Below are 27197 nucleotides of genomic sequence, written 5' to 3' on the forward strand. Positions count from 1 at the left end.
AGTGAATCAAACAACAAGCAAGATATTTCCAATGAATTTAACAAATACTTTGCCAACATTGGTGCTGATCTTGCATCGAAAATTCAATGCCCAAATAATACATTTAATAGTTACTTAACAGGCTCACACTGCTCTTTAAATTTCAATGAAATAAATCAAGACAAACTTGAAATAGCTATTAAATCACTTGCAAAGTAGTTTCAGATGTTTTTGAGGAGATACGTAATCAAGTACTTAATTCATCAGTTTCAACAGGTATTGTGCCTGATAAACTAAAAATTTCTAAAATTATCTATAAATCAGGAAAACCAATGATTTTAACAATTATAGATCAATCTCTATCCTTTCGGTATTCTCAAAACTTCTAGAACGAATAATCTATAATAAAAATTAAATTAATATTTAAAAACTAACAAAATTATCAATTAAGGTCAATATAGTTTTCAAAAGCTACACTCAACTGAGCATGCAATCCTTGACCTCTCAAATAGGATAAGTAGACCATTTAGAAAAAAAAAATTCACATTAGGGATCTTTATTGATTTGTCAATGGCATTTCACACCGTCAACCATGAGATTTTACTAACAAAAATGAAAAACTATGGTATAAAAAATCAAGCTTTAAATTGATTTAAAAACTACCTTAATAACAGACAACAGTGTGTTATTATAGATAGAAAAAGCAACTCAAATTTACTAAAAACAAAATGTGGTGTACCTCAAGGTTCCATTCTTGCTCCTCTTTTGTTTCTTATTTATATAAACGATCTTCCAAACGCCTCTAATATCTTTCAAACTATAATGTTTGCCGACAATACAAACTTATTTTACTCGTCAAAGACAATCGAAGACCTCTGTGAAAAAACAAATGCTGAACTAAAAAAATTTAATATATGGTTTAAATCAAATAAATTGTCACTCAATATAGAAAAATTTAAGTATATACTATTTCACTCTAATCAACAAATTAAAAAAATACCCCCGACTCTATCAACAACTAATATAGAAAATATAACCATCAAAAGAGCTCTAAACACAAAGCTTTTAGGAGTTCTAATTGATGAACATATCTCCTGAAAACCCCACATAAACTACATTAACACAAAAATATCAAAGAACATAGGTTTACTTTACAAGGCAAGACCTTTTTTGTCACAAAAAAGTCTAATACTTATCTACTTTTCATTCATACATAGCTATCTCATGTATGCCAATATAGCATGGGGAAGAACCCACAAATCTAAATTACAACCACTTTACTTACGTCAAAAACACGCTTCAAGACTAGTGTACAACAAAAACAAATTTACTCATGCTCAACCCCTACTGGAACAAATGAACGCACTAAATATATTTCAAATAAATAGTTTTCAAAATATACTTTTCATGTTTAAATATAAACTAAGTCTGGTTTCAGAACATTTTATAGCACACTTTTTTAAAAACAGTATAAATAAATGCAATACAAGAGCAACAGGCAACTTTAAAATACCTTTTAAAACAACAAGACTCTCAAAATTCTCAATTACATATCGTGGTCACTATTTATTTAACAAATTAGTTTCCAGAAACGAATCACTATTAAGCTTAAACAACAAACACTCTCTGAATAAAAAGCTAAAAACTACAATAATCAAATTAAACAACTGTAAGGAATTTTTTTAAATTTGAATAAATAAACGTAACTTAACTTTTAATACAAATCGATAATAAAAATAATATTAATAACAAGGTATATATGTAACACGTATATATATACCACGTATGCAACTGATTTTTTATGTGTATTACACGTCTAAGAAATAGGTACTCGATGACTGACTTAAGTCTTCTGCGAGCTTCCTATGACTACAAATAAGTAATTCTTTTTATCAATCTTGCACAAATTTTGTTTTTATCATATTTATACACTAACATAATTTTGAAATGTGGTAAATAAACTTATAGTGAAACATCTAAACTCTCCTCCAAAATTTATTTTAATTGGAGTAATATAGAGATATATTTCTCGGATTATTTTTACGTACACGTTATTATGTTTTAATTAATATTTATTTTATTCATGTCTTGGAGTTGTAAGCAACTATATTTTTATTCACTTCGTATATTTCGAACTTTATATTTATGATTTAAATTTGTATATGTTTACTGCCAATCAGTGATTGGTTACTTGTAATTACTTTTGCAGTTGTAAAATAAACATGCATAAAAAATAAAAATAAAAAAAAAACCAATAATATAATAATCAATAAATATATTTTAAAGCACTATCACTTATAAAAATTTTAAATTTTGAGAAATAAAAGCAAATATAAAAAATATCGGCTGTACCCTCATATTACATTAAAGAGATGAAAAAAACAAACTAACGAACTGAAAAAGACTAAGAAAACCCAATTTACTATGTGAAACATAATTTTTTATTTTGGAACAAAGAGACTGATATTGTTACATTTGCTATGCACAACATATAACACACAACCAGCCATATAAAAAAGACCAGCATTCATCTGATCATTTAAAAACTAATTGACTTTTATTAATTATCACATATATAAGTAATACCATCTTTCATCAGGTAGATTGTGCTACGATCTGAATTTATACTAGAGCAATGACAACCAGTTTCTTCAATGAATTGAAGGTTACAAAATAATTTCAACCGTTGAAGACGAAAACTGTTTTTTACTATTTTATAAATTGGATTGAATTTAAATGATTGAGTTTAAAAAATTTGTTAAAACAGCAACTGTCAAATAAAAATTACTGCCAATTTTATGCCTTATAAAGTAACACTTTCGAATAAATGAGTGAAAATTCTTCTTAAATAACGTTTTTATTTCACTCATCCACAGTATATATAAAATATTAAGAAAAGTATAGATTTGTCTAAATTTTAAAAATGACAAATGTCTCATCTTCTACCAACACAAAAAGTATTTAACCTGTTAATACCAAATTAATTTTTCAAACATTTTGAAGATGCCAGGAAGAAAGTATTGGTAATCATCTGAAAGTTATTTTTATTATTAATTCTTGTATTATATTGACTAAAGCCAGATTAGTTTGCGTGAAAGTACTTTAACGTCTAAATTCCTTGCACACAACTTCGAAGTTACATCAGCAGAGGCTAAAAAACAACTTAAAAGATTGCAAATTATAATTACATAGGTTTAAGCAAATTTTAAATTTATAATAATTTAAGCCAAAAGATTGAGGTCGGCAATAATTTGCCGATCTCAATCTTTTAGAGGTCAGCATCAGGTCGGCAAAAATAATTTGATACAAAGGTCTTACCATAAAATATCGAAACAAGGTTGGCAATTTTATGCCGACCTCAAACACTTTTAGGTTGGCAGTTGGGTCGGCGTTGCGAAATGTTGACCCTAATTCCGAGGATTGTATATATATATATAAACTGTGTTCCCAATGTGTTCCATAAATTTGCTGCTCTGTTTATAACGAACTCTTATCTAGATATAAACTTATTTCATTCTTTATTGTATTTCTTATCAGGACTTCTGCATTATTTTGAAAATATTGGTTTTTTTAAAGTTCTACTTTTTCAATCGAAATGAAAATCTTGAATATATAACAAATTTTTTTGTTTTTAGTCTGTAATATATTATTTTTTATCTTATAATAGGGAGCTTAATTATTTCCTTTTAACGCTCAAAGAGTCCTGATTCCTCAAAGATTCTAGATGTATATAAAAGTTTATTTTTCCAGTTTTAACAAAGTATTGAACTTCATATACAAATTCCATTTTGTTTCTAAACAGTAACAAATTTTCCTCTTACTAGACAGTTTTACTATGATAATTTGATTAGGACTTTTTTCATAGACAGCACTTTCCAAAACTCAAAGCTTCTCTCAATGCTTGCATTCCTTGTTAATTTTCTAAATATTAATAAACAAAAAATTAGTATACTTATAAAGACTTTATTGAATAATAACAGTAAAGTTTCTTTAACAAACTTTTTTTAAACAAATTGAAGTTTGCTGCTAAACTAACTAATCTATATTTACTGTCAATAAAATAAATATGTTTAGCAATCTAAAATTATTAAAAACGGAACTTTCAAGAATTCTTTCTAACGTTTTTAATATCTCTTTCTCAAGTGGTATTTTCCCAGAAAACTTAAAACTACCAAAGTTATATCTATTTTTAAAACTGATTCAAAACTATTTATGCCAAACTATAGGTCAATTTTCCTCCTATCCAAAATTGATAAAATTCTTGAAAGGCTAATGTTTAACCACTTATATGAATTCTTCAATGGAAATAAACTGTTTTTTGAATTACAATTTGGTTTTCAAACAAATGACTCTACATCACTTGCTTTACTAAGTCTAACAGAAAAAATTAAAGATTCTCTGGATGAAGGAATGTTTGGATGTGGTATTTTTTATCAAACTTCAAAAGGCAATTGACACTGTAGATGTTGACATCCTACTTTATAAGCTATCCTACTATGGTGTTAAAGGAGTTTCAAACTCCTCGTTCAAATCTTTCCTTACTAATAGAACTCAATTAGTATCCATAAGTGGAGTGAGCTCAAACGTAAACAATATCAAAGTAGGTATTCCTCAGGGATCTGTCCTTGGCATTTTGCTGTTTCTTATATATATATAAATAACAGGTCTAAAGCTTTAAAATTTTGCAGAGTCCTTTGCAGATGACACAAACCTTCTCTATTTTAATAAGTCCATAAAAAAAATCAACAAATACGTTAACTACGACCTTAAAAAACTATGCAACTGGCTAAATGCCAACAAAATTTCCCTTAACTCTAAAAAATTTATTTAATATTATTTAAAAGTCGCCACAAAAAATTAGACCAGCAGCTCAAAATTAAGTTGAATGGGAAAAACTTTGGTGCAAAAAATTTGTAAGCTACTTGGGTATAAAGCTAGACAATAGCTTAGCCTGGACTTATAATGATATCTCTAATAAGTTGAATTCATCCCTTGCCATTCTGTCAAAGCTAAGACATTTCATACAGCAAAAAATTTTAAAATCTATTTACTATGCTTTATTTCACTCTCACCTCACATATTGTCTCTATCATGGAATCAAAACATGAGTGAATCGCCTATTTATCATGCAGAAAAAAGCAGTCAGGATTATTGAATTTCTACCGAAAAATACCCATACATTCACATTTTTAAACGCACTACAAATTTTAAAATTACATGATATAATCAAAATTGAAAATTATTCATTTACAGCTGCCTAAACAAAAAGCTACCTCAAATATTTAATTAATGGTTTACTCTTTGCAATGCAACTTGCTGTCAACTCACAAGCAAATTTTGTCCAGGTGCACTGAGTGTGCAAACATATAATATAAAATCCTACGGTAAACATTCCTATAAATACTTTGCATTAATGGACTGGAATCAACTTTGAAATAAATCAAAAACAATCCCTCTTTACAACATTAAAAAATATGTCCTAACTAAATTAAAATACTAATTGCTACATCAAGATAAGTAGAAACAACAATTGAATCACTGATGATAAAAAATATATCACCATAGAAGATATGTAAGATATAAATATGAATGTCGACTAATAGCAACCTTCTGTGTGTGTATTATTTATTTGATTTGTTTATGTTTTATTTATGGTCGCTCTTCACTACTTACCCAGACTATATGAATGCGAACCATCCAGAATGTAGACTGTATATATACGTTTTATAATTTATAACATACTTATGTAAAATATCTATATATCTGGTAAATATATTGCTTTTTGTTGTTATTATAGCTTATTTAAGGAAAACATGGCTGTTTTCCTTATATAAGTAAAACAAAGTACTTGAGGTTTGTCAGAAAATGATGGATCAACCATACTATTGAAACAGGCATACTTCAAAGATTACTTTATATTATGTAAATAAAAATTTTAAATAAAAAAAAAACAAAAAAAAGAAACTTTTAATTCTTTCATTTCTAATTTTTCTGTTAAAAATTAAAACAAACGCAGATTAAAAAGCGCAAAAGGTAATTGCTGGCAAGTAATTCTGAGATTAATTGCCGGCAGAAAAATTAAAAATATAAATTTAAAAACTATAAGCAAGTTAATGTTTTCGTAGCTCGATGGATATGATAGTTGATATAGCGTAAGTTATTCCGAGTACGAATCTGCCTGTTTATTTATTTTATTTCGTCAAAATTTATGTTTTATTTCAAACAGTACTAAATTTTGTATGTATTACCAATTTTTTAAGTATTACCCATTGTTAGTGATAATTCATTTTTATTTATTATTATTTACCATTTATTAGATTTAAGTTTAATAGGTGCCTTAAAGTGTACATACATCAACTAATATAGCCGTAGGCAACGCAGAGTATGAGTTAGGAATAAGCGTAGCAAAGTCTAAATACAAAGACTGACTTGAATTGGGACTGGCAAAGTGAAGAGTACATACCACCGACTGACTTTGATAGGGTTAGACCTGTATAAAGTGTTCATAGATTGACTGAGGGTTTTAATTTGGGCAGGCAGTCTTTAATTAAAAAAAAAAAAGTCTTCGTTTTTTTAACACTGGCGTAAAAAAAGTTATAAAAGTAAGTTAAATAAATAAATATTACTTTACATAATTTAAATTGTGTTTCTAACACCAAAACTAATAAACTAATCGAATCACTGTATTTATTACATTTAAATTGTTTCTTTACTCGCGCTGCCGGCAATTAATTATTCAGAATTATTTGCCGGCACTGCCGGCAATTACTGCTAGCCATTAAAAATTACAGATTAATTAATCTTTATTCTGTGTTAACTAAAACAGAATAAAGAAACATATAGAAAAAATGAACAACAAAAAATTTCCTAAAAAATTTACTCTTGCTGTGATAGCAGATTTTTCCCTTATTGTACATATTTAACATTAGTGACAAACTTTTCTCTGATTGTGCAGATTCCACTAAACTTATTTAATTGCTGCAAATCACTCTAACTTCGAAGTACGATACACAGATACAAAATATATACAAAACACAACAGTACAAAATTTATTGCTACACTATTTTTTTAATTTTACATGTTTTGAACTTTACAATAAAGTTCAAAACAATAAGTTAAACATTAATGCGAGGGTTGACTACCGGTTTTTCATTACTTTCATTCCGTTTTTTATTCATTTTCTCTTCTAAGGTTTTTCGGCATTTTGGCTTTTTAGAATTCGGCGTTTTAGAAACTCCCGATCAAGAATAAGGTTTACAGTTTCAACGCATGTGTAATAGCAACTTAAACCGCTCTAGGTCTGCATTTTTTTGAAAATTCAAAACCTTATTTTGAATCATGTTAAAGAACGCTAGCCAACGGAAACAAGGCTACTTATTTAACGATTGATTTAACCTACCTAACGGAAGCTTTACGCTATATCTGCGCATGCGTCACGCTTGCGCAGAACTACTTGTCTACTTAATTAACTATCTACCATGGCGTACTTTATAACAGGCCTATTCACCGTGCGGATGACGTCATAAACTGGAGGGGAGTTTTTTAAACAAAAAATACAGAAAAAATAACCTTAACTGAACATAAAAATTAATTTTTAAGGAAGAAATAATAATAAACAACAAAAATATAAATTTAACAGTTCAATTTAACAGAAAAACAGTTGCTGTTGATCTTTGTTATTTAACGCTAAGTTTTAAAAGTTTTTGTTTCGGTTCTTTTTCAGACCTTGGAGAATATAAATTACAATAGTTCTTAAAGAAAACATTTGAAAGTGTAACACCATAGTTTCAGTTCATATTTAATTTATAGGATTCTAATACAAGCATCATTAGATTGCACAAAGAAGATATGCATGTAATATCAGCTACTTCACGAAACATAATATAGCAATATATTACCCATTGACAAACTAAATCACCAGGTATAGTTAATCCTCCACGATTAATTTCTTCAGTAAAATCTCTAAATTTCTTATAATAAAAATATGAATCATCTGAATCTTTGACATTTCGGACAATATAACCAGCTATGTAAATTGGAGTCATTTTGACATTTATAGATAATATATTTTCTAATTCTGGCAAATTATCAAATATCAAACATTTTTCTTTATTTAAGTAAAAACCACATCTTTCACAAGAATGACCTGATGTAGTAAAATCAAGATCAACACCATATTTGTCTAATTGCAAAAGTAGTTTTGTTTTTATGATACCCACTTTCTCTAGTATTTGTTGAACAGTGATAAAATATGTACCTCCTGATACCTGTCTCAGTTTTCCAAACATCTTTTCTAAAGGATCAGTTGTAAATGTTCTAAGCAAAACATACTTATGACTTGTAGACAAGAGAAACTTTGATAACTCCACAAGACCATTTCAAGTATGATAGATACTTTTAGAAGTATCTTTAGTGAAGCTTTTAAAACGAACTATTTGAGAAGAGCACATTTGCTTAGCCATGTTTTCAAATTCTAACAGCTTTTGAAGATTAAAATCATCAGAAGAGAAAATAGCAGACCGATTCGGATCACGCTTATGTACATCTGCATAAAGGCTATGAACATTAACAATTCTCCAAAATTCAGTTATTATTGAAAGAAAAGAAATAGTATCATAAATAGTATCATCTTTTAACTCTGGGTGGCATTTTAAAGCACAAACTGTTTCTTCGCAAAATACTTTCAGACAAGTTGAAACTTTTTACCTTTCAATTGGTTTTGGGAACACAGCAACATCTGTAAGTTTAGACATTTTAATCATTTGATTTGATTCTAATTTATGCAATGCTACAATATGAGACCATTTAACAACTTTTTTTTCTTTATTAACAAAAAATTCAAATTCCTGTGACTTTTCAGTGATCCAATTATTGCGAATGTTTTTTAAAAGGTGCACAATATCATACAGAAGATATATATTATCTTTTGTTTGCCAAGGTATGCCATCTGTCTCTAATTTCTTGAAAAAGGCTTGATTTACCCTGTTACCATCACAAACTATAGAAATAACATGACCACCAGCTGCTTTTATCGCAGATAAAAAAAAATTAGTTTGTTCAAAAAGAAAAATCGAATCGATGTCACACACAGGAAGCATTTTACATAAAATTTAGGTCCACCAAACAAAGTAATAACCATAAAACTTAAAACAGTATTTGCAAGAACATTTGGATTATTAATTGCTTTTCCAAAAACTGTTCCCCCATGGTACTGCAACATAGTCTTTACAAAAACTTCATCTAATAGAAGAAAGCAGTTTTTATGTCTAATGTCTATTAGGCTTGAAAAAATCTTTTGTAGATAAATATCCTCATGAATAGATTTTACTTTTGATGTTAGTCTTGTTAATGTTGTAATGCTAGGAAGTTCAAAGTCTTCTCGTAGACGATTATATGTAGCACGTGACATTGCAAAGTACTCAAAAGCTCTAATCATTGTTTCAACAGAATACCTTTTATCTGTAACAGGTTTATCGTTCATTGAAAAAAGTTGCTGTTGAATAATTTTTTTTTACTGCTTATCTCATATGAATTTAAAAATCGAACTGCTTCTTCAATATTCGACATTCAATATGGTAATTTTGTTCTGTGAGAGTGTTTTTATTAAGCATTTGATTCCAAAGTGAAAATATTCATAATGAAAATTATTATTTATTTTTAGAAGAAACAATGGAACACCTGTGTCATGAACATACTTTAACGATTGACAAACCTTCTGACTTGAAGATAAACCTTCTTATGAAGAGTAACTTTTGGAAGTGTTCAAATTTACATTTGCAAACTCTCGATTTAAGTCTTGCTACTTATTTGATAAATTTACTAATGCTTGCCAATATTCAGAGCAAGTTCATACAAAATCAATAAGAACGCTAGGTTAAGAATTTTGTTTTTGGGCACTTTAAAAACAATGTTCTTTCGCTTTTTTTTACTGCTGACATCACGTGATATAATATTCAAAATTTGATTGGTTTTCGCTTACGGCAATTCGCAAAAAGTCGACTTTTTTTTCGCTGCAGCAAAACGCTGTATCAACATAATTGCCAGAAATATTTTATCTGCGCATGCTTATCGACGAAAAAATTCGCTTCGCGCGATCATTTCGTCATGTGGAAAACGGCCTTACGGTTACGCTTTAAAATCAACTTTTAAAATCAACTGTTCGCATTTTTTTTAGTTTATTGCGTTTATTGTTTATTATGATCTGCTTTTTAAAAACTGCTTCTTAAAATTTTATTCAATACTTTGGATTTATTTATTTATTTAAAACTTTATTTTCAGTCGATTGTTTACAATAGTTTTATAATTAACATAAACTAATTAAAATCAACACACTTAACTGTATAAGACGATACAAACAAACGTACATATCGTGAGTTAAATAAAAAAAAAGTTAAAAAAAAAAATTTATTTAGTAAATAATATAAATGTCAATAAATACAACAAATTGATTATTTTTTGACGTAAAAAAAAAAATTATTTTTGACAGACTTTACAAAAACAAGATTTTCCATACCATTTTAAAAACTTTTTTTAAACATCTTTTGACAATTTATTGACATTTATTGTCATTTTTTTATTGACATTTATTTATTGTCAATTTATTGACATAGTTTCTTGTCTAGGGAGTTCAATAGCGAGGTTGCTCAATATAAGTTACTTTTTATGAACTTATGTTTAGAGATTATGGGTGGGAGTACTAATTTGTTATTACAGCGAAGACATAACGGCAGGGATTTTTTGATAGAAAGATCTAACATAAATTCTGGATTTAAACCATTTATAGATTTAAAAACTTCAGTTAATAAAACCCTTAAATTTCTAAGATGGATACATGGGTTATTTTCTATTTTTTGAATTTCTTCTAATGGGAGAATCAAATCTTTTATAGACAATGCAAAGTCTTTTTTGATGAACTTTATTAATTAGGTGTTTTTTTAATAACCAATAGTTAATATAAAAAAAAAATTTGTTTAATACTTTAATTCACTGGTTTTAAAACTAATATTTGTGAATGAAGTATGATCGGGTGGTATCGGACACATGTTTGAAGTGTGGTTCCGGATAACTTAATCCGTTTACATATTAAAAATGAGCTATTTTTTTTTATATATAAATATTAATAAATTTAATATTAATTTGGTTCCAACAAAAAGACCTTGGATTTAAAAAAAAGGGTTTTTAAAGCGTTAAATTACATTAATTACGTAATTAGGAAAAAGCTGATGTTTTTATTTCTAAATGATGACATTTTCATTCCCATTCCTTATATATCAGAGGCAACTTTTACAGACATTTTTTGTTTAATGTGTTGAGAATAGTCCAATGCTAAATAATTATATATTATATTTGTGTAACACTGGTAAAAAAGAGGTAAAATCATGGTTAAACTATGTCTCCAGGGCTACCCTCCAATTTTAAAAACATGCCTTTTTTCTAACATTTTTTCTTTTATGTTTTGTATATTATTAAAGTAATCACCACCTGAATTGTAAAATGGCTACTACAAAAGGTTTTTAGGAAAGAAAGAAAAGTATTTACCGTATGAAAGAAAAAAATATTTTAAGAACTGATACCTAAATATAAAGGCTGTAATAAAGAATTAAAAAAAAATGGAAGCGGCTTAAACAATACAAGGTTTCACACCTTATTTCAACATAGTATGACCTGATTTCGACATTGTATTTTTTAATTTTGACATTGCATAACTTCACTTTGACACTGTTGCATTCAATTTCAACACTGTTGCATCAGATTTCGACAATTTAAAAACACTATATTTTGAACAAAAATTTTCATACTTATGAAGAAAGTTTTTTTAAATTAATAATGAACTGTATTTAATCAGAAAAATAGAATAACTTATGTGGCTATTTTTTTAATTCTAAAATATTTAATGTATATACTGAAATCATGAATATGGTATCAAAAATAGTTTTTCGGATATACTTAAAATATATATGTAAAGTAAATTATGTGGATAATTATTTCAAGTTACCGTAAAATTGTTTTCCATTGCCGTATTCATTATTTTTATTGACCGGCAGTCATATTCATATATCTCCTTCAAGCTTAAAGGAGCTTTTGTCTGAAATTTCATTACAATATTTCTAAGTAAAGAAATGACGAACACTTTGTCTAAATTTGTTTAAATAAAACTGATACTAAAATAAAACACTAATGTTTAAAAAATTATATTTTTAAAGAATTTGTGTAGTTAAAAATTTTTTTTGACTAACGCTCCATTAAGCTCAATGGAGAATTATGTACTACTGCGACCGTGGTGCAGTGGTTAGAGCGCTTGCTTTAGAAACAGGAGATCCTGGTTCGAAACGAACTCTGGACACATATTTGCGTCATGGTAAGGAAGGAGGCGTGAACTTCCTTGTTAAATGCACTTCCGCGGTGCTCTGTGACAAGACCGTTAGGTTTTCTTGGGACACCTATATAACAAAATAAAAAAATTTGTATATGGCCCCGTTTTTAATTTTTAATTACCAAAAAAAAAAACATCCACTTTTTGGAAAATATCCCAACAATAATAAATTGTCATCAAATTATGAATTAATTACACAATGTTTTATCAAAAAAGCAAAAATATTTTATTATCCAAAATATTTGTCTTTTCAATACAATCAGAGTTCATAGTAAAAATTTAAACCTCATTTTCAATATTATAAATATAAAAATTTATAAATATAAACAGCAATGCTGAATCAAACAATCAGCAAATAAAACCGTTCAAGGATAATTGAATCCTCACGGTGTTTATAATAGCAAAAAAATCTCCCGATTGCCAGTTTTACCATTTGCGAGAAAAATAAGCGTGCATCGAATTGAGCCACATTACATCGGAAACCATATTGAAACAACTGTAAAGTTCTAACAACTAATGTTTATGACCAATCAACTAATGTTTTTTATAAATCGGTTATCTTTTCCCAATGATCTGACAAGTTAACATATCAAAGCTTTGCATTAAACTTCTATATTTAGATTTAACACTTTGTCTATTGAAAGAAACAAAGTATTCTAAAATTAAGTCGAGCTGGAACTGTCAACTGGTTTGCCGATGTTATTGATAAAAGTAATAAGGTGGTGTTTTATTTAGTTTTATTTTCTATTTATATTTGGATTGAATATTTATAGCTTTAAATTGTAGTATTATTTCATAATACTATTGTTAATTAATTAATCCTAATAACTATAACAATAATTATAATAATATATAATAGTATAACGCATTTAATATTATATATATATATATATATATATATATATATATATATATATATATATATATATATATATATATATATATATATATATATATATATATATATATATATATATATATATATATATATATATATATACGCTGAGGGTTTAATTTGTTTTGTTTTTTAACTATTCTTCATTTTAATCTTTTTTTTCTGAAAAAATTGGTTGGATTTTATACTTTAGGTGTGCAAAACGAATTTGAAAAGTTTACACCAAAATATGCACAAGTATTTTAGTGTTTATATTTAACTATCCTTTGGTTTTTAGATTAATGAACCAATAGTAGTAGCATCTGAGAAAAATCTTTAAGATTAAATTAACACAAAAAAAGTTGGACAGCATTTAATTTTGTTTACAAACAAAATTAAAAGCTCAAGTTTACTTTTTATTTTATGGTATTTATTTCATTATCTTTATATTGTTATATAAAGTTTGATATATAGCTCTATATGCTCCCATATAATTAAGATCAAATAGTTGCATCAATAAAAGTTTACATAAGTTCATAAAATAAAACTTAATTATTAAAGTAGTATTTTTTTAATCTTTTTTGTAAAAGTATATATATATATAAACATTTGTATAAATAAGTAAAAAATAGACCTTATCATAAATATCTGCGACGGAAAAGGATATTCTTCAAAGCGAGGCAGTGTTTGTAACAATCAAAACAAACTTTGCGTTTACCTTCAATACTGTAGGGTTTAGATGTGTTAAGTGTCAGTGTTTTTTCTAATTAGTTTCTAAAATTTAATTTTTAATTACTATATTATTGTTTTTATAATACCTATATAAATGATAATTAGACTATGGAAATACTTTCATTCCAAAAGTCTTATATATATATATATATATATATATATAAATATATATATATATATATATATATATATATATATATATATATATATATATATATATATATATATATATATATATATATATATATATATATATATATATATATATATATATATATATATATATATATATACATATGTAAAGTATTAATATTGCTATGGGTTAGTCCTCCATTTTTTGATTCTTACATTTTTTTGAGAGGAAGTTTATGTATATGAAAGTAGAGGAAGTTTATGTAATATGCTATGCGAGTCAAGAAAGTACAAGCTAAACGGCACTTTTAAAAATGATTTCAAAGGTTTACATCTGTTGGATAAATTTGTGGCCATGAAAATAGTCATTTTTTTTGTTTCTAGCAACTACTATATAAAACTCACCAATAACATGTCGTTAACCCAGTAAATTATTCAAATGTCGTATTAACATGGCTCTAGTTCCATTCGAAGATTGGTTTCGTTTAGATAACTCAAACTTTAAGTTCTCATTTGTCATATCCTGAGGTACAAGATCTTTACAATTAAGATTATGCCATATACACTTGTGATTTTGTATAAGAACATCATCAGGAAACACTTGTGTACATAATGGGCACCTTTCAGCCTTTATGAAGGATTAATTCAAATAATCCTTTTTTTTAAACACATTCCATTAAAGGAAAACAGTCAATGCAATTTTGACAGAGCTCATCAGAATTGAGAATTTGAGAACAGAAACATTGCATATTATTACTTTGAACTGGCTTTTGAGATACGTAATTAGAGTGAAATGAGAGAAATTAACAGAAAATGGTAAGGAATATAAAAATTTCGTACAAAGTTAGTTCGCATTAACTGGAACCATTTACATATATTATCATGCGAATCAGATCTATTACTTTCAAATTGTAACTGTATTTGATTTCAGAATGCTTTGACTCTTTACCTTGCATTGAGATCATTCTTTAACCAACACCAAATTTTTTATAAAATTCTGCAACAAAAAATGGAATAGCATAACCTACTTTCCAAACGGTAACGTTGCAGTTTTGTGCAAAAAGCAAGGAAAACAAATCAAAATATTGTTGACACACTGTAAAAACATTAGCAGGATAACTAGTATTCTTTACATCAACTGTATTTATTAGCACACCAATATCTCGCAACATTTCACAAAGTTTTAAGAGTGCTAAACGTCTTACTTTTAATGGACCAGCTTCATTTTCCATAACTAAAATATCTACAATTTAATTGCTATACCATGCAAGTGAAAAAGCCTGAGCACCAATTAAACGAGTTTTTAACTTTTTGAACCAGGTATTTACTACACTATAATGTTCTTCTATGCTTTTAGCAATAAATTTAAGACCACACCCAACTTCTTCGCCCTTGTTGTTAACTGGGTTTTTTAAAGCAGAAATAAATTCATTAAACTTATTCTGATGCACTAGTTCTTTGTATAAAAATTTAAAATCTAAATTTTACGAGGCAACGTAAAATATAAGACTAAAAATAACTTAAATCATAGTCACAAGAAATATATAGTCTGGAAGCAAAGAATAGCGCTTTGTTTATGTTTTTGTTCAAGAAACCTACTCTTTTTCAATCTTCTAAATGGTGCACTGTAAATCAAACAGACAAAAATATCTCATAATGAAAGAATGGATCTCATTTTTTCTAGTTACTTTTCATTAAATTAAACTACTGTAATTCGAATACAATTTGTTTTGTTATTATTTACTCTTGCAAGCTTTGCATCGTTAAAAAAAAAGATTTATTAATTATTAAGCTTGCAAGAATAAATATTTATCACTGATAAAATTAACTAAATCTGAATGATAAGTTAAATATTTTATTAGTAATATTAGACATTGTCTAATATTACTGATAAAATGTTTAAAAGTCTACGAAATAACTTTTCTTCAGCCTAACAAATGCTTTTAAAATAACTATAAAAATTAAAGACGAAAAAAAAATACAGATATACACATATATATATATATATATATATATATATATATATATATATATATATATATTTATATATATATATATATATATATATATATATATATATATATATATATATATATATATATATATATATATATATATATATATATATATATATATATATATATATATATATATATCATAAACAGTAAAGTAATTTCAGAATTTTGAAGCTAGTGAAAAAAATTTAACAGATAATACCAATAATAGTTAAATAATTATTCAAAATAATCACACTTAAATACATTGTAGTAATACAATTTATTTATGTACTATTGTATTAATACAATGTATTTAAGTTTACTACACAACATAAAGTAACTTGAAAATCTTACTAAAATCTTAGGTAAAGGTAACTTGAAAATCTTACTCACCGATAATACAAATTGCTTCTTACTTTTGATGAGTAGTAAAATCCAGTCATACAAAAAATAGAGAGAAATAAAATATTTCTACCGAAATTCAAATTTTTGTGTCAAGGGACAAAAAACAATCCACATTTGTATTGATTTTTGATCAATTGACAAAACAAAATGTACATACAATAAACCATTTTACAGTCATCGGAAAAAAAGTGAAGATAACTAAGATATATATATATATATATATATATATATATATATATATATATATATATATATATATATATATATATATATATATATATATATATATATATATATATATAAGTTAATCTTTTCTAACAGATTTTTAAAGTAATCTTTTCTAACAGATAATTAGAAAAATAATTCATATTAAAATTTTTTAAAAACTATTCACATTAAATCTCAAAACCAATCTTCAGTTCAAACTCTTAAAGAGAGTAATGTTAAATAAAGTTTTGTGTACCTTTTTGTGCATCTTCAGCGGGTGTGTTACGAGTTTCAACATAAAACATTGTTACGAGTTTCAACATAAAACGGTATATCAAAAGAAACCGCCTTTTTTTCCAGACTGTTTCTTCTCATGACTATGCTAAAAATAAAGATTAAAATATTACCTAGCAAATGTTGCCAACTGTTGATTTCTAAATGTAGAGTTTCTGGCTGAAATCGATCAGCAAACTTGTATCAGCAAACTCGTCAATCACAGGATCGCCTTGCTGCCTTATCCCATTGCTAGCCATAAATTTTAATATCACTTTATGCTGCAACTTTTCTTTTGAAGTAGAAGAAAACGTTTTTTTAAAATGCTCTAACTTTTTTATTTCAATTTTCCGTGATTTTGTAGTGGGCACTGTATATGTTGTATAACTACCACGACTAATTGTTGCATTACGTTGATTTTTATGCACATTTGCAAATGATGATGGGTAAGTTGCACTGCATGATAAACAATTACTAGCAAATACTACCCATGCAGTATCAGCTGATGGTATGAATTCAAATGTTGATTTTTCATTGTTGATAATAAATGTGTTTCCTTCAATAAGCAACATTTCATCAGTGTGTTGTCTCCAAAGCATCTTGCATACGTCATCCTTTTCCCCAGCTGTTATGTATACAGAAGATAGTGAAATTGGCGGCTTCGAATTCTTTCACCAAAGTTTAAAAATGACAGTGTTTCAATTGACAGTTTTTTCTTTTGATTCAGGAGCTCCATCATCAGAGAATTCAACAACATAGTGATTTCTGTTGAAACTAAACCATCTTAGCTTAGATTTTAATGAATCAGCTTGTGTAGTTGTGTAGATCTGAAATCATTGTAATTAAACCTGTTATAGTTCGAGAGGCACCACAACATCTAGCAATTACACTTACATCACCAATGTTTAAAGAATTTACAAACTAAGTAACAGCTTTGTTTGATATAGCCTTTGTTTTAATATCAATACTGTATTCACCGTAGTCAATGTTAATACCATTTTTAGTAGTATGATTTTGAAAGCTGTGTCCTTGGATACGGCCCATTACTGAGTACTTATGGCTAGAAATAAGCGCCGTGTACTTTGTGGCAACAGCTTCTTTCATTGCATGCTCTGTCTGTGCTCCTTTAGCATTCATTCTGCAATAAAGTTTTTGGAGAAACTGACCACGTTTGTAGGATAAAATAAATTTTTCCATATCTTTTGAGGAGACAGAAGTAACTAATAAATCCCAACATCCATAAATCAGGCCTCAGTGGCCACAATGGATATATTTCATAACATTATACGAGTCATGGCGTCGTCTGTATTTTGCAGATCTCATATTACTGTATATCATCGAGGCATAAGTTGGCACATTTTCTTTTCTTGTTTATGCATAACCTTTCTTCTCAAATAGAATAGAAACTTGCTTATAACTTGTAAGTAGTTCATCATTTGATTGACTCGTTTGAATTTGTTTGAAATTGATTTGTTTGAAAAGTATTTTCGCAAAGATTTTGTAGTTCTCCTTTTTTCTGTTTAACTTTGTCTACCAACATCAAATATTCTAACTCTGTAAATAAATAATCAGTGTAAGTAAAACATTAACTTGTACTAAGGAAGTAGAACACACGCTAAGCAAGTGGAGATCAAGTTTACTTTTAAAAGTCCCTTGGTTTTGTAAATTGCTAAATTAAGTTAAAAAATAAATAAATTTCTATAAAATTACTCACTAAATTTATTTTCACTTTTATATATTAATAAATAATAAGGGATAGTAAAAGCATAGGTTGTTAGATTGATATGATCAATATTAGGAAAAAAAAAAGGATATTAGAAAAAAAATAAAGAAGACAGGAAAAGTTGTTTGAAAAAAATGAAATAATATTTTGATAAATAATGTTATAAAAAAGTGAGATAAAAATATATATTTGTGTTAAAATATTTTAATACTAGGGGAGAGGGGGGCAAGTTGATACGGGGGCAAATTAATACAAAGCTAATAAAACAGCTATTACACTAATGGACCTTTCCCATAAATCGGCAAAAACGCAATGCATTGTGGTAGTTGTATTCATTTAAATCAAAACAAATGTCGAAAAGCCTAATAAATTTTAACAGTGATGTTCAATTATGTGAAAACAGTGAGATTGAACTTTGTGAAAACAGTGATATTGAACTTTATGAAAACAGTGAAGATGATAGTGAAATTACTGAAGGTGAACTCACTTTTAACGGAGAAGTTGAACTTTGCGAAAACAGTGAACCACTCTTTTCACAAAGTTTAACTTCACTCTTTTCACAGAATTCGATCTCACTGAGAGAAGTTGAACACAGTGAAGTTGACTTCAGTTCAACAAGTGGTGGATGTACTTGTTGTGTACCAAATTGTTTTAATAATTCTAAGCGTAATAAAAACTTATCATTTTATGTTATACCCAAGGAAAAAGTGTTAAGAAAGTTATGGTTAGCCAAAATTAGCAGAAAAGACTTTAGTCCTTCTTCTTCACACAGAGTTTGTTCAGCACACTTTCAAGGGAACAAAAAAACTTATATGAATAATGTTCCAACAATTATTCCAAAAACAGTTAAGCTAACTGCTCGTGCACCAAGGAAAACCAAAAATAGCCTTGGTTTAATACATAAAACAATACAAATACCTTATAGTGAAGAACTATCGACACCTGTTTTAAGCTACGAAGAAACATTAAAACAAGAAAATAAAATTCTTAAAGATCAAATTGAGGACATTATAAAAGAGAAACAAGCGTTAGAAAACACTCAAAAAGAAGCTATATGTAAGCTCAATGACAAAATACTTCTATCACAATTTACAGTTGAAAGGTTTAAACATAACAAAGAACATTTCAAATTTTACACAGGTTTTGAAAATTTTGAACTATTTAAAGTAGTCATGAAGTTTTTAGAACCAGAAATATATTCACTAAATTATTGGGGTTCAATGTCTACTGTTGCTGACGATTTAAGTGAAAATTCTTCATCTAAAACAAGAGGAAGATCACGTATATTAAACGTTGAAGAGGAATTTTTCATGGTGCTAATTCGACTACGTTGCGCCTTTCCTATAGAAGATTTAGCAATACGGTTTAATATTTCATCAAGCACTACCAGTAGGATATTAATTACTTGGTATGATTTTTTGCACATAAAATTTAGATCAATTCCAATATGGCCAACAAAAAAACTAGTTAATGAAACAATGCCTAGCTGCTTTAAAGATGTATACCCTAATACTCGTGTAATTATAGACTGTACAGAAATATTTACTGTGATGCCAACTAGCTATCGCACTCAATCAGCTATGTTTTCAAAATATAAACATCATCACACAGCAAAGGGTTTGATTGGTATTGCACCGAGTGGTGCCATTACATTTGTATCTGATTTATATGCTGGAAGATCAAGTGATAAACAGATAACAAATCACTGTGGCATACTAAAATTATTAGAAAAAGGTGATAGCCTGATGGCTGATAGAGGTTTCGATATCGTAAATGACTTACCAAAAGGAATTAGTCTCAACATACCACCATTTCTTGAAGGCGATTTTCAACTTACATTGGAAAAAGAATTAGAAACAAGACGAATTGCATCTGTGCGAATTCATGTCGAACGTGCAATTGCAAGAATCAAAAACTACAGAATATTACAAAACACATTTCCACTTTCAATGGCTGCTGACATGAACAAAATATGGGTCATAGTTTGTTATTTAGTTACTTTTCTGCCACCTCTAATAAAAACTGATAGCAAATAATGTAACCAGACAAAAAAAGAAACATTTTATAAATAGTAATCACTATTTGTGACACTATTCTGTTTTTATTATTTGCAACACTATTCCATTTTCACTATTTGCGACGCTATTCTTTTTTTATGTTTTCGACACTATTCCGATTTTATTATTTGCAACACTATTCCTTTTATTATTTGCGACACTATTCCTTTTTTCGTTTTCGACACTATTCCGATTTAACTGTTTGCGACATTACTCCTTGTACTATTTGCGACACTATTCCTTTTTTTTGTTTTCGACACTATTCATTAAATCCTTTTGCGACTCTATTCCTTTTTTTTTTTATTTTCGACACTATTCATAAAATTCATTAACGACACTATTACTTTTTTTTTGCGAAACTAGACCTTTTAAATAAATGCGACATTATTCCGAAATTCATTTTTCGACATTATTCCTGTCACCTGATTTAATATCAGTTATGATACGGTCAGTTTTGATTCATAAATAATGCTAATTTTGCACACATTTCGATGCATTTTATAATTTTCGAAACTAATTTTCGAAACTAATTTTCGAAACTAATTTTCGAAAAAATTTCAATGCATATTTTAGTTCAAAAACTAAATGATTGAATGTTGCATATTGAAAGCCAAATCGTATGTTATTAGCAAATTATAGACATTTTCTGTATTTAATTAAGAATTTTTTTATTACCAGTTTATATAAACTTATTTGGATATCAAGTTTAAATAGGATTATTCAAGCATTTATTCATTGTCATTTTAAGACAAAATTAAACTATAACGCCGATATACTAAATTTAAAAAATCGAATATATCAACGTAATAGGTTTACTGCTCACTGTTTTGTGAACTTAATGAAGAACATTTATGTTTAATGTTAATTGTTTTTAATATTTTGATTTTTATAAAGAATGGGTTTAAAAAAAAATTATTCTTTCAATACCGTATTTTTATACTTTCAAAATCTTTATTATTTTTAAATTGCTATTTTATTAACATCTTTTAAGTACTTTGTGTACTTTTTTTATACTTTTAGTCATCACTAATAAATATATTTAAATGTTATATATTGGAGCAAAATATTACATTTTTTAAATATTATTTAAATATATTTCATATATATTCTCATTTATCATCTATCTTCTCTGTCTTGTTTGCGCGTTTTATAAAAGGAACTTGTTTTATAAAAGTTTTATAAAAGGAGTCTTGTTTGCGCGTTTTTTAAAAGGAACGCGGAGTGATTCGATTCTCCATTATTCCTACGAGTCTTTTCTTTCCATTTCCTCGCATGAATAAATTTTCTGAAAATTTTCCTGTACTTTTGGTTCAGTAAATAATTTTCAACTTATAAAAACGAACAAGCAGACAATAATCTATCGAATTATTTTATTAGGCGCGATTCGGAATTTCGGAACTGTTTAAGATTATGTCGTTCTGTAAATTATGCGATATTTCTCTTTCGTAGCCATCTGATTTCGATCAAGTTAGGTATTAGATTTGCTTTATTTGAAGGGATATTTGTATCTTGTTGTATCTTAGATATCTCAATCATTTTATTGAAGCTTCATATAAATAAGATTGATATATATTTGTGTTTATTGGCAGCAGTAGTCGTTTTTTTAAAGTTGCTTCGCTTTAAACATTAAAGCATTTTTTCCCGCAAATGTTAAAATTTAAAAAAAATATTTACATGTTATAAGTTAAAAAACTTCTACACATGCAGATAATCCTTTAAAATTCTTGATTATGTTAATCATTTTTTAGTGTTGATTAGTAATCATGGCCAAGTCCAAGAATCACACCGCACATAATCAAAGTAAGTAATGCAAAAATATCTAACAAGAAGTTCAAACTTAATCTATTTTTAAAACTATTATACTTTATTGTCAGCGTGATTTGTTTTATCGTTTATGTACTTTTTATTAGTATTATACAGTTGTCTTATTAGTATCATACAATTATTAGTACTATAAGGTAAAGATTATTTTTACACAGTAATACTTTCATTTTTTAAATGTTATTAAGAAATAAAGTTGATTCTAATTTATATATATGTATAGATAAAAATAGATTGATTGATTGAGACTCGGTATTTTAATGTTTTATAAGGTTTGTCTAATGCTTTGTAAACAAAATCAACAAAATGGGGTTTAAATCTGAGTAAAAAAAAAATTAAAGTTATATCCTTCATTTTGTTATTTTATATTTATTTATTTAAAGGGAAGCATTAGCCTTCATAAACAAGCAACTTTAACTTTCAAACTTAATAAATATAAAATTCAAAGTTTATTAAATTAAAATATCAAAGCCTTTAATTATATACTTTTATGTCTTCGATAAAAAATAGATTGTATAATCTTGCTGCAATTTCTATATGATTTTTTTTAAAATGATCTAAGCAATATTACCTTTTAAAATTAATTAAATATATAAAAGAATCATAAAGCAGTTATTTTTTTGAAGAAACATTCAAACAACTTCATAGCTTCAAAAAATAAAAATTTAAAAATAATTGTCTCTAATAGAACTTAAGAGATAAAAGATGTAACCTGTTTTTATAATAAAGTTTAAATGTTAGGTTTGATTTCAAATTTTTATTTATTTTTTTTACCCATCTCAGCCATAAATGTTTTTAAAATGTGTGTAGTTAAAAGTCTCATAAATTATATTGGTAATTTTTATTAATGTAAAATTTAATCTAGTGGCTGTTTTCCGAACCTAGTGTTGGTTTTAAAATGCTTACTTCCAATCATTTTTTTACATTGGTAATTAATTAATCAGAAAAATTCACCAATATTATTCATTTTCATTAACTACTGAAAACTAACTTGTTGTACTGACTTGAATTTATTTTAACCCATTAAATGTAAAATGTGATTTAAATAAAAGTTGTATTAAAGCATTTTAAAGATGTCTTAAAACATGTTTAACATTTTTTCTAGGAATATTCAAGTTTTAAATAAATCTTAAACACTTTTCTTAAAAGTAAATTAATAATAGTTAAAGTTTCAAACATAAATAAAACATGATTCCTACAGCAGTTGCCTTTTCATTTTATTACTAAGTTATTAAGTTGGTATTGAAATAAGTTTGATCATCTTTACTTTGGGTTTGGAGCTTGTTTTGTGTGGTTGAGGAAAGTGACTATTTACTGCATAAATTAGTCATAAACTTACTGCATAAATTTGTTACTTTTTTTTATTTTGAATTTGATTATTTTAAAATTATGTTTTAAATAGTTAAGCGTAAAAATATTAAACATAAATTTATTGTTAATCATAAAAATTGGATTGGTATTTTTGTTTCAATTTGCTTTGAAAATTTTCAAAGAGGTATCAAAACATATTAGTCATCTTTGTAATTTTTCTTTCACTTCATAGAATGTTACATTTCACTGTACTTTTTTGACTTCAGCTAACAAGTAAGCTGAATTAGTAAAAATTTTGTTGAACAGTTGATTATTTTTAGCATGAAAAGAAGGTGTTTCTGTGATGGAATAGTTAATGCAGTTTGCGATATTAGCTGATAGTATATGATAAACACTGTATATATATGCATATACATACAGGACCGCCAAGATTCTATAAAAGTAATATTGAAATTACTTTTAAAATTGAAAACACTTTTTTCTTGCTTTTAAAGAAGCAAATTAATTGTTATCTTATGAAAGAGATGTATCCAATTTATTTTCAACATAAGTGTCCGATAGATATTCTATAACCCAGTGGGCATGCAGCATAAAAAATAAGTGTGCATATAAAAAATAAGTGTGCATATAAAAAGTTGAAGACAAAAAGTCCTCAATTTTCTATATGCATATAATAACACTAGACTTCCATTGTGAAGATTGACATTACTGCAATATTGATTGAGATCAATAGCTCATGATCCCGACAAATTTGATGTATAATTTGGTATGGTAATGAATGCAGTTTAGAAAGTAATTGACAAAGAACACAAATAGCAGTGATACAAGAACTTTTTATTTTTTTTCACTCATTCTCTAATTACCACGAATTGTTTATCAGCTAGCCAGCCAGTGATTCAGCTTAATTGCTGGCTTCAAATGCCATTGATATTATGAATAAGTCATCATATGACACTTTGTTAAATACTTTAGCAAAATTGGTAAAAATTGTGTTAACCATCTGTCCACTCTAAACTGCCTACAGCGAAATGTTTTAATATTTAGCGCTTCTAAAAAAATTTGGAATTTGCTATTGCAAATTGAAAGAAAAATTTAAAGAGATTTAATAGGTAATGATTTTGCTTCTATGCCATCAAATGCAACATGTTAAACCAATGCCGATATTTTTTGCATTACCTTTTTTGAGATTTGAAAAAATTTCACAAGTGCATCATCACAAGTGCGAATAAAACTATAATTCATATCCAGTGATGTTTTCTCAGAAACTGTTGCCACAATAAAACAAAAGCTTAGGCACAACCAGCTTTATAGATAACTTGAATTATGGGTCTTATATTAATGTTTATGTTGTTAATACCAAATTTTGTTATCCTTGGTGTAGTTAATGTTTTTTTGTTGTGGATCTATCAAAAATCTATCTGATCTATTTAAAAAATATTTTGAAAATATTACAACAGTTTTATTTTAAATAAAAGGGTAATAATTTATTTGTGTCATGTAAAAGTATAAAAAATGTTCAATAAAATTTTTTTTTAAGCTCGATCTATCAACTTTCTTTACATAACTTATTTTTTCCTCTTAGAAATATATTATGAGAGATGTTTTTTCTTGTATGCTGTTATCTTTAAAACTTTTACCTCTTAAAAGTATATTATGAGAGATGTTTTTTCTTGTTATCTTAAAAACTTTTTGTGCTACACATAATTAAATAATTTTTAAATGAAATCTTTTTTATTCTTGTTTAGCCAGAAAAGCTCATCGTAATGGAATTAAAAAGCCTTTGAGAAATAAATATCCTTCATTAAAAGGGGTAAAACATACATTGCATTATGAAAAGGAAAAAAAAACCGATGCAATTTTTGTTTATTTGCTTTTTTTAAATTTTTTTTTACTATTTTCAGGTTGATCCAAAGTTCTTACGCAATCTTCGGTTCGCCAAAAAACATAACAAGAAGTCTGTGGCAAAGTAACCATGTAAAACGGTGTTAAAAAATAAAAGTAATTGGATAAATTTTTGTGTCGTAGTATTATAGCAAGAAGATCTGTTGTTTAATATATTGTTAAGACCTTAATAAGTTTGTCTGACTAAAATTATTTTCTTGTCTATCGAAAGTTATATTCTGTTCGGTAAATTTTAGAGGCAATCTTTATTAAAGCTCACGGGTTTATTCATTTATGAAATCCTACCTGGATGCTTGCGTAGAGTAGTATTGGTCCTCGAAATAATTAGAAGCAAGGTAGAAATTTAATGCCATCTGACTGCGTTTTTAAAGATAAACAAAAAAAATTAGGGGGTAATAAAACTTTTGGTAAAAATGAACATGAAAATTGCGATATTAAGTAAATAACGTTAACATGGTGTGGATAAAATTATAAAAAAGGAAGTTAAGTTTTAAACACATTAATAACATGATTTTTTAATTGTTGCAACAATCATCTGGTTCCTATATATTGTTGGGTAATTCTAACTCGATGCAAATAAGGTACACGTTTTTCCGAACAAAACTATAAGTTTTTTCATCAAAAAAAACATAATCAGACACTTAAGAAAATTACCACAAAAAACCATGTTTAAATAAAATTTGAAGTTATTATTTTCAATACCACACCTAAAGTAGTATCTTTGACTATAATGTCACGTTAGATTCAGATAAACTATGGTAGTGTTAATTTTTCTACCTAAGTCATTTTCGCTTAAATGTAAAAACGTTTTCGTTTTTATATCAGTAGTAAACTTTATTTGACATTTGGTGTCTTATTTTTAGAACAATTTAATGTAAATGTTACCTATAACTTATTGTTATAAAAACAATCATAACTATGAACGATAAGTCGATACAAATTGCTATTATGGCTTCAGTAATGTATTAAGATAAATACTTTTTGTTGTTTGTACAGAGCAAAATGTAATATAACATTCATTCTAACTGCTTTTAAAAGGAGGATATCTTTTTTAAATATACCTACAAAAATGTATTAAATTGTAATTAGGTTCATAAATTATGTCAAAAAAGCACTTAAAGATGTCTTTATAATTATAGATATCTTCAAGATATCTTTATAATATTGATATATCTCCTGCAAAACTGTTATAACAGACGCTTCGGTTCTTTATAATATTTTGCCATTATTACGAATTCTTTGTTTGCATAAATTAAATAAAAATAAATAAAGAGTTATTCGGGTTCGCCACTAACAATCAATCGGATTTGTTTAAAATTATCGGCTTTTTTATTTGCGAGGTAGTTTGTTCTATGCCCTAGTTGCATTGAGAAAACATTGTATGTTCAAATTAGGGCTATATTAAGTTATG

The 27197-nt window shown here is 27.0% G+C and overlaps 1 protein-coding gene and 1 long non-coding RNA gene across 2 annotated transcripts; both read left to right on the forward strand.

Annotated features, from left to right (window-relative positions):
* Positions 1–18981: 18981 nt before the first annotated feature.
* Positions 18982–20759, forward strand: LOC136090571 (uncharacterized). The gene has a single exon (XM_065817359.1). The coding sequence runs from the start codon at positions 19046–19048 to the stop codon at positions 20729–20731; it is 1686 nt and encodes a 561-aa protein (XP_065673431.1). The 5' UTR covers positions 18982–19045; the 3' UTR covers positions 20732–20759.
* A 1559-nt stretch (positions 20760–22318) lies between these two features.
* LOC136073302 (uncharacterized) lies at positions 22319–25895 on the forward strand. The gene is made up of 4 exons (XR_010643419.1): positions 22319–22343; positions 22501–22552; positions 25630–25694; positions 25786–25895. It is a non-coding gene; the product is annotated as an uncharacterized LOC136073302 (long non-coding RNA).
* The last annotated feature ends 1302 nt before the right edge of the window (positions 25896–27197 follow it).

Source organism: Hydra vulgaris, chromosome 14, assembly GCF_038396675.1.
Source record: "Hydra vulgaris chromosome 14, alternate assembly HydraT2T_AEP".
In the NCBI taxonomy this organism is placed as follows: Eukaryota; Metazoa; Cnidaria; class Hydrozoa; order Anthoathecata; family Hydridae; genus Hydra; species Hydra vulgaris.

Coding starts and splice junctions, on each gene's coding strand:
- LOC136090571 (XM_065817359.1), top strand. CDS start 19,046: ATGTCGAAAAGCCTAATAAATTTTAACAGTGATGTTCAATTATGTGAA.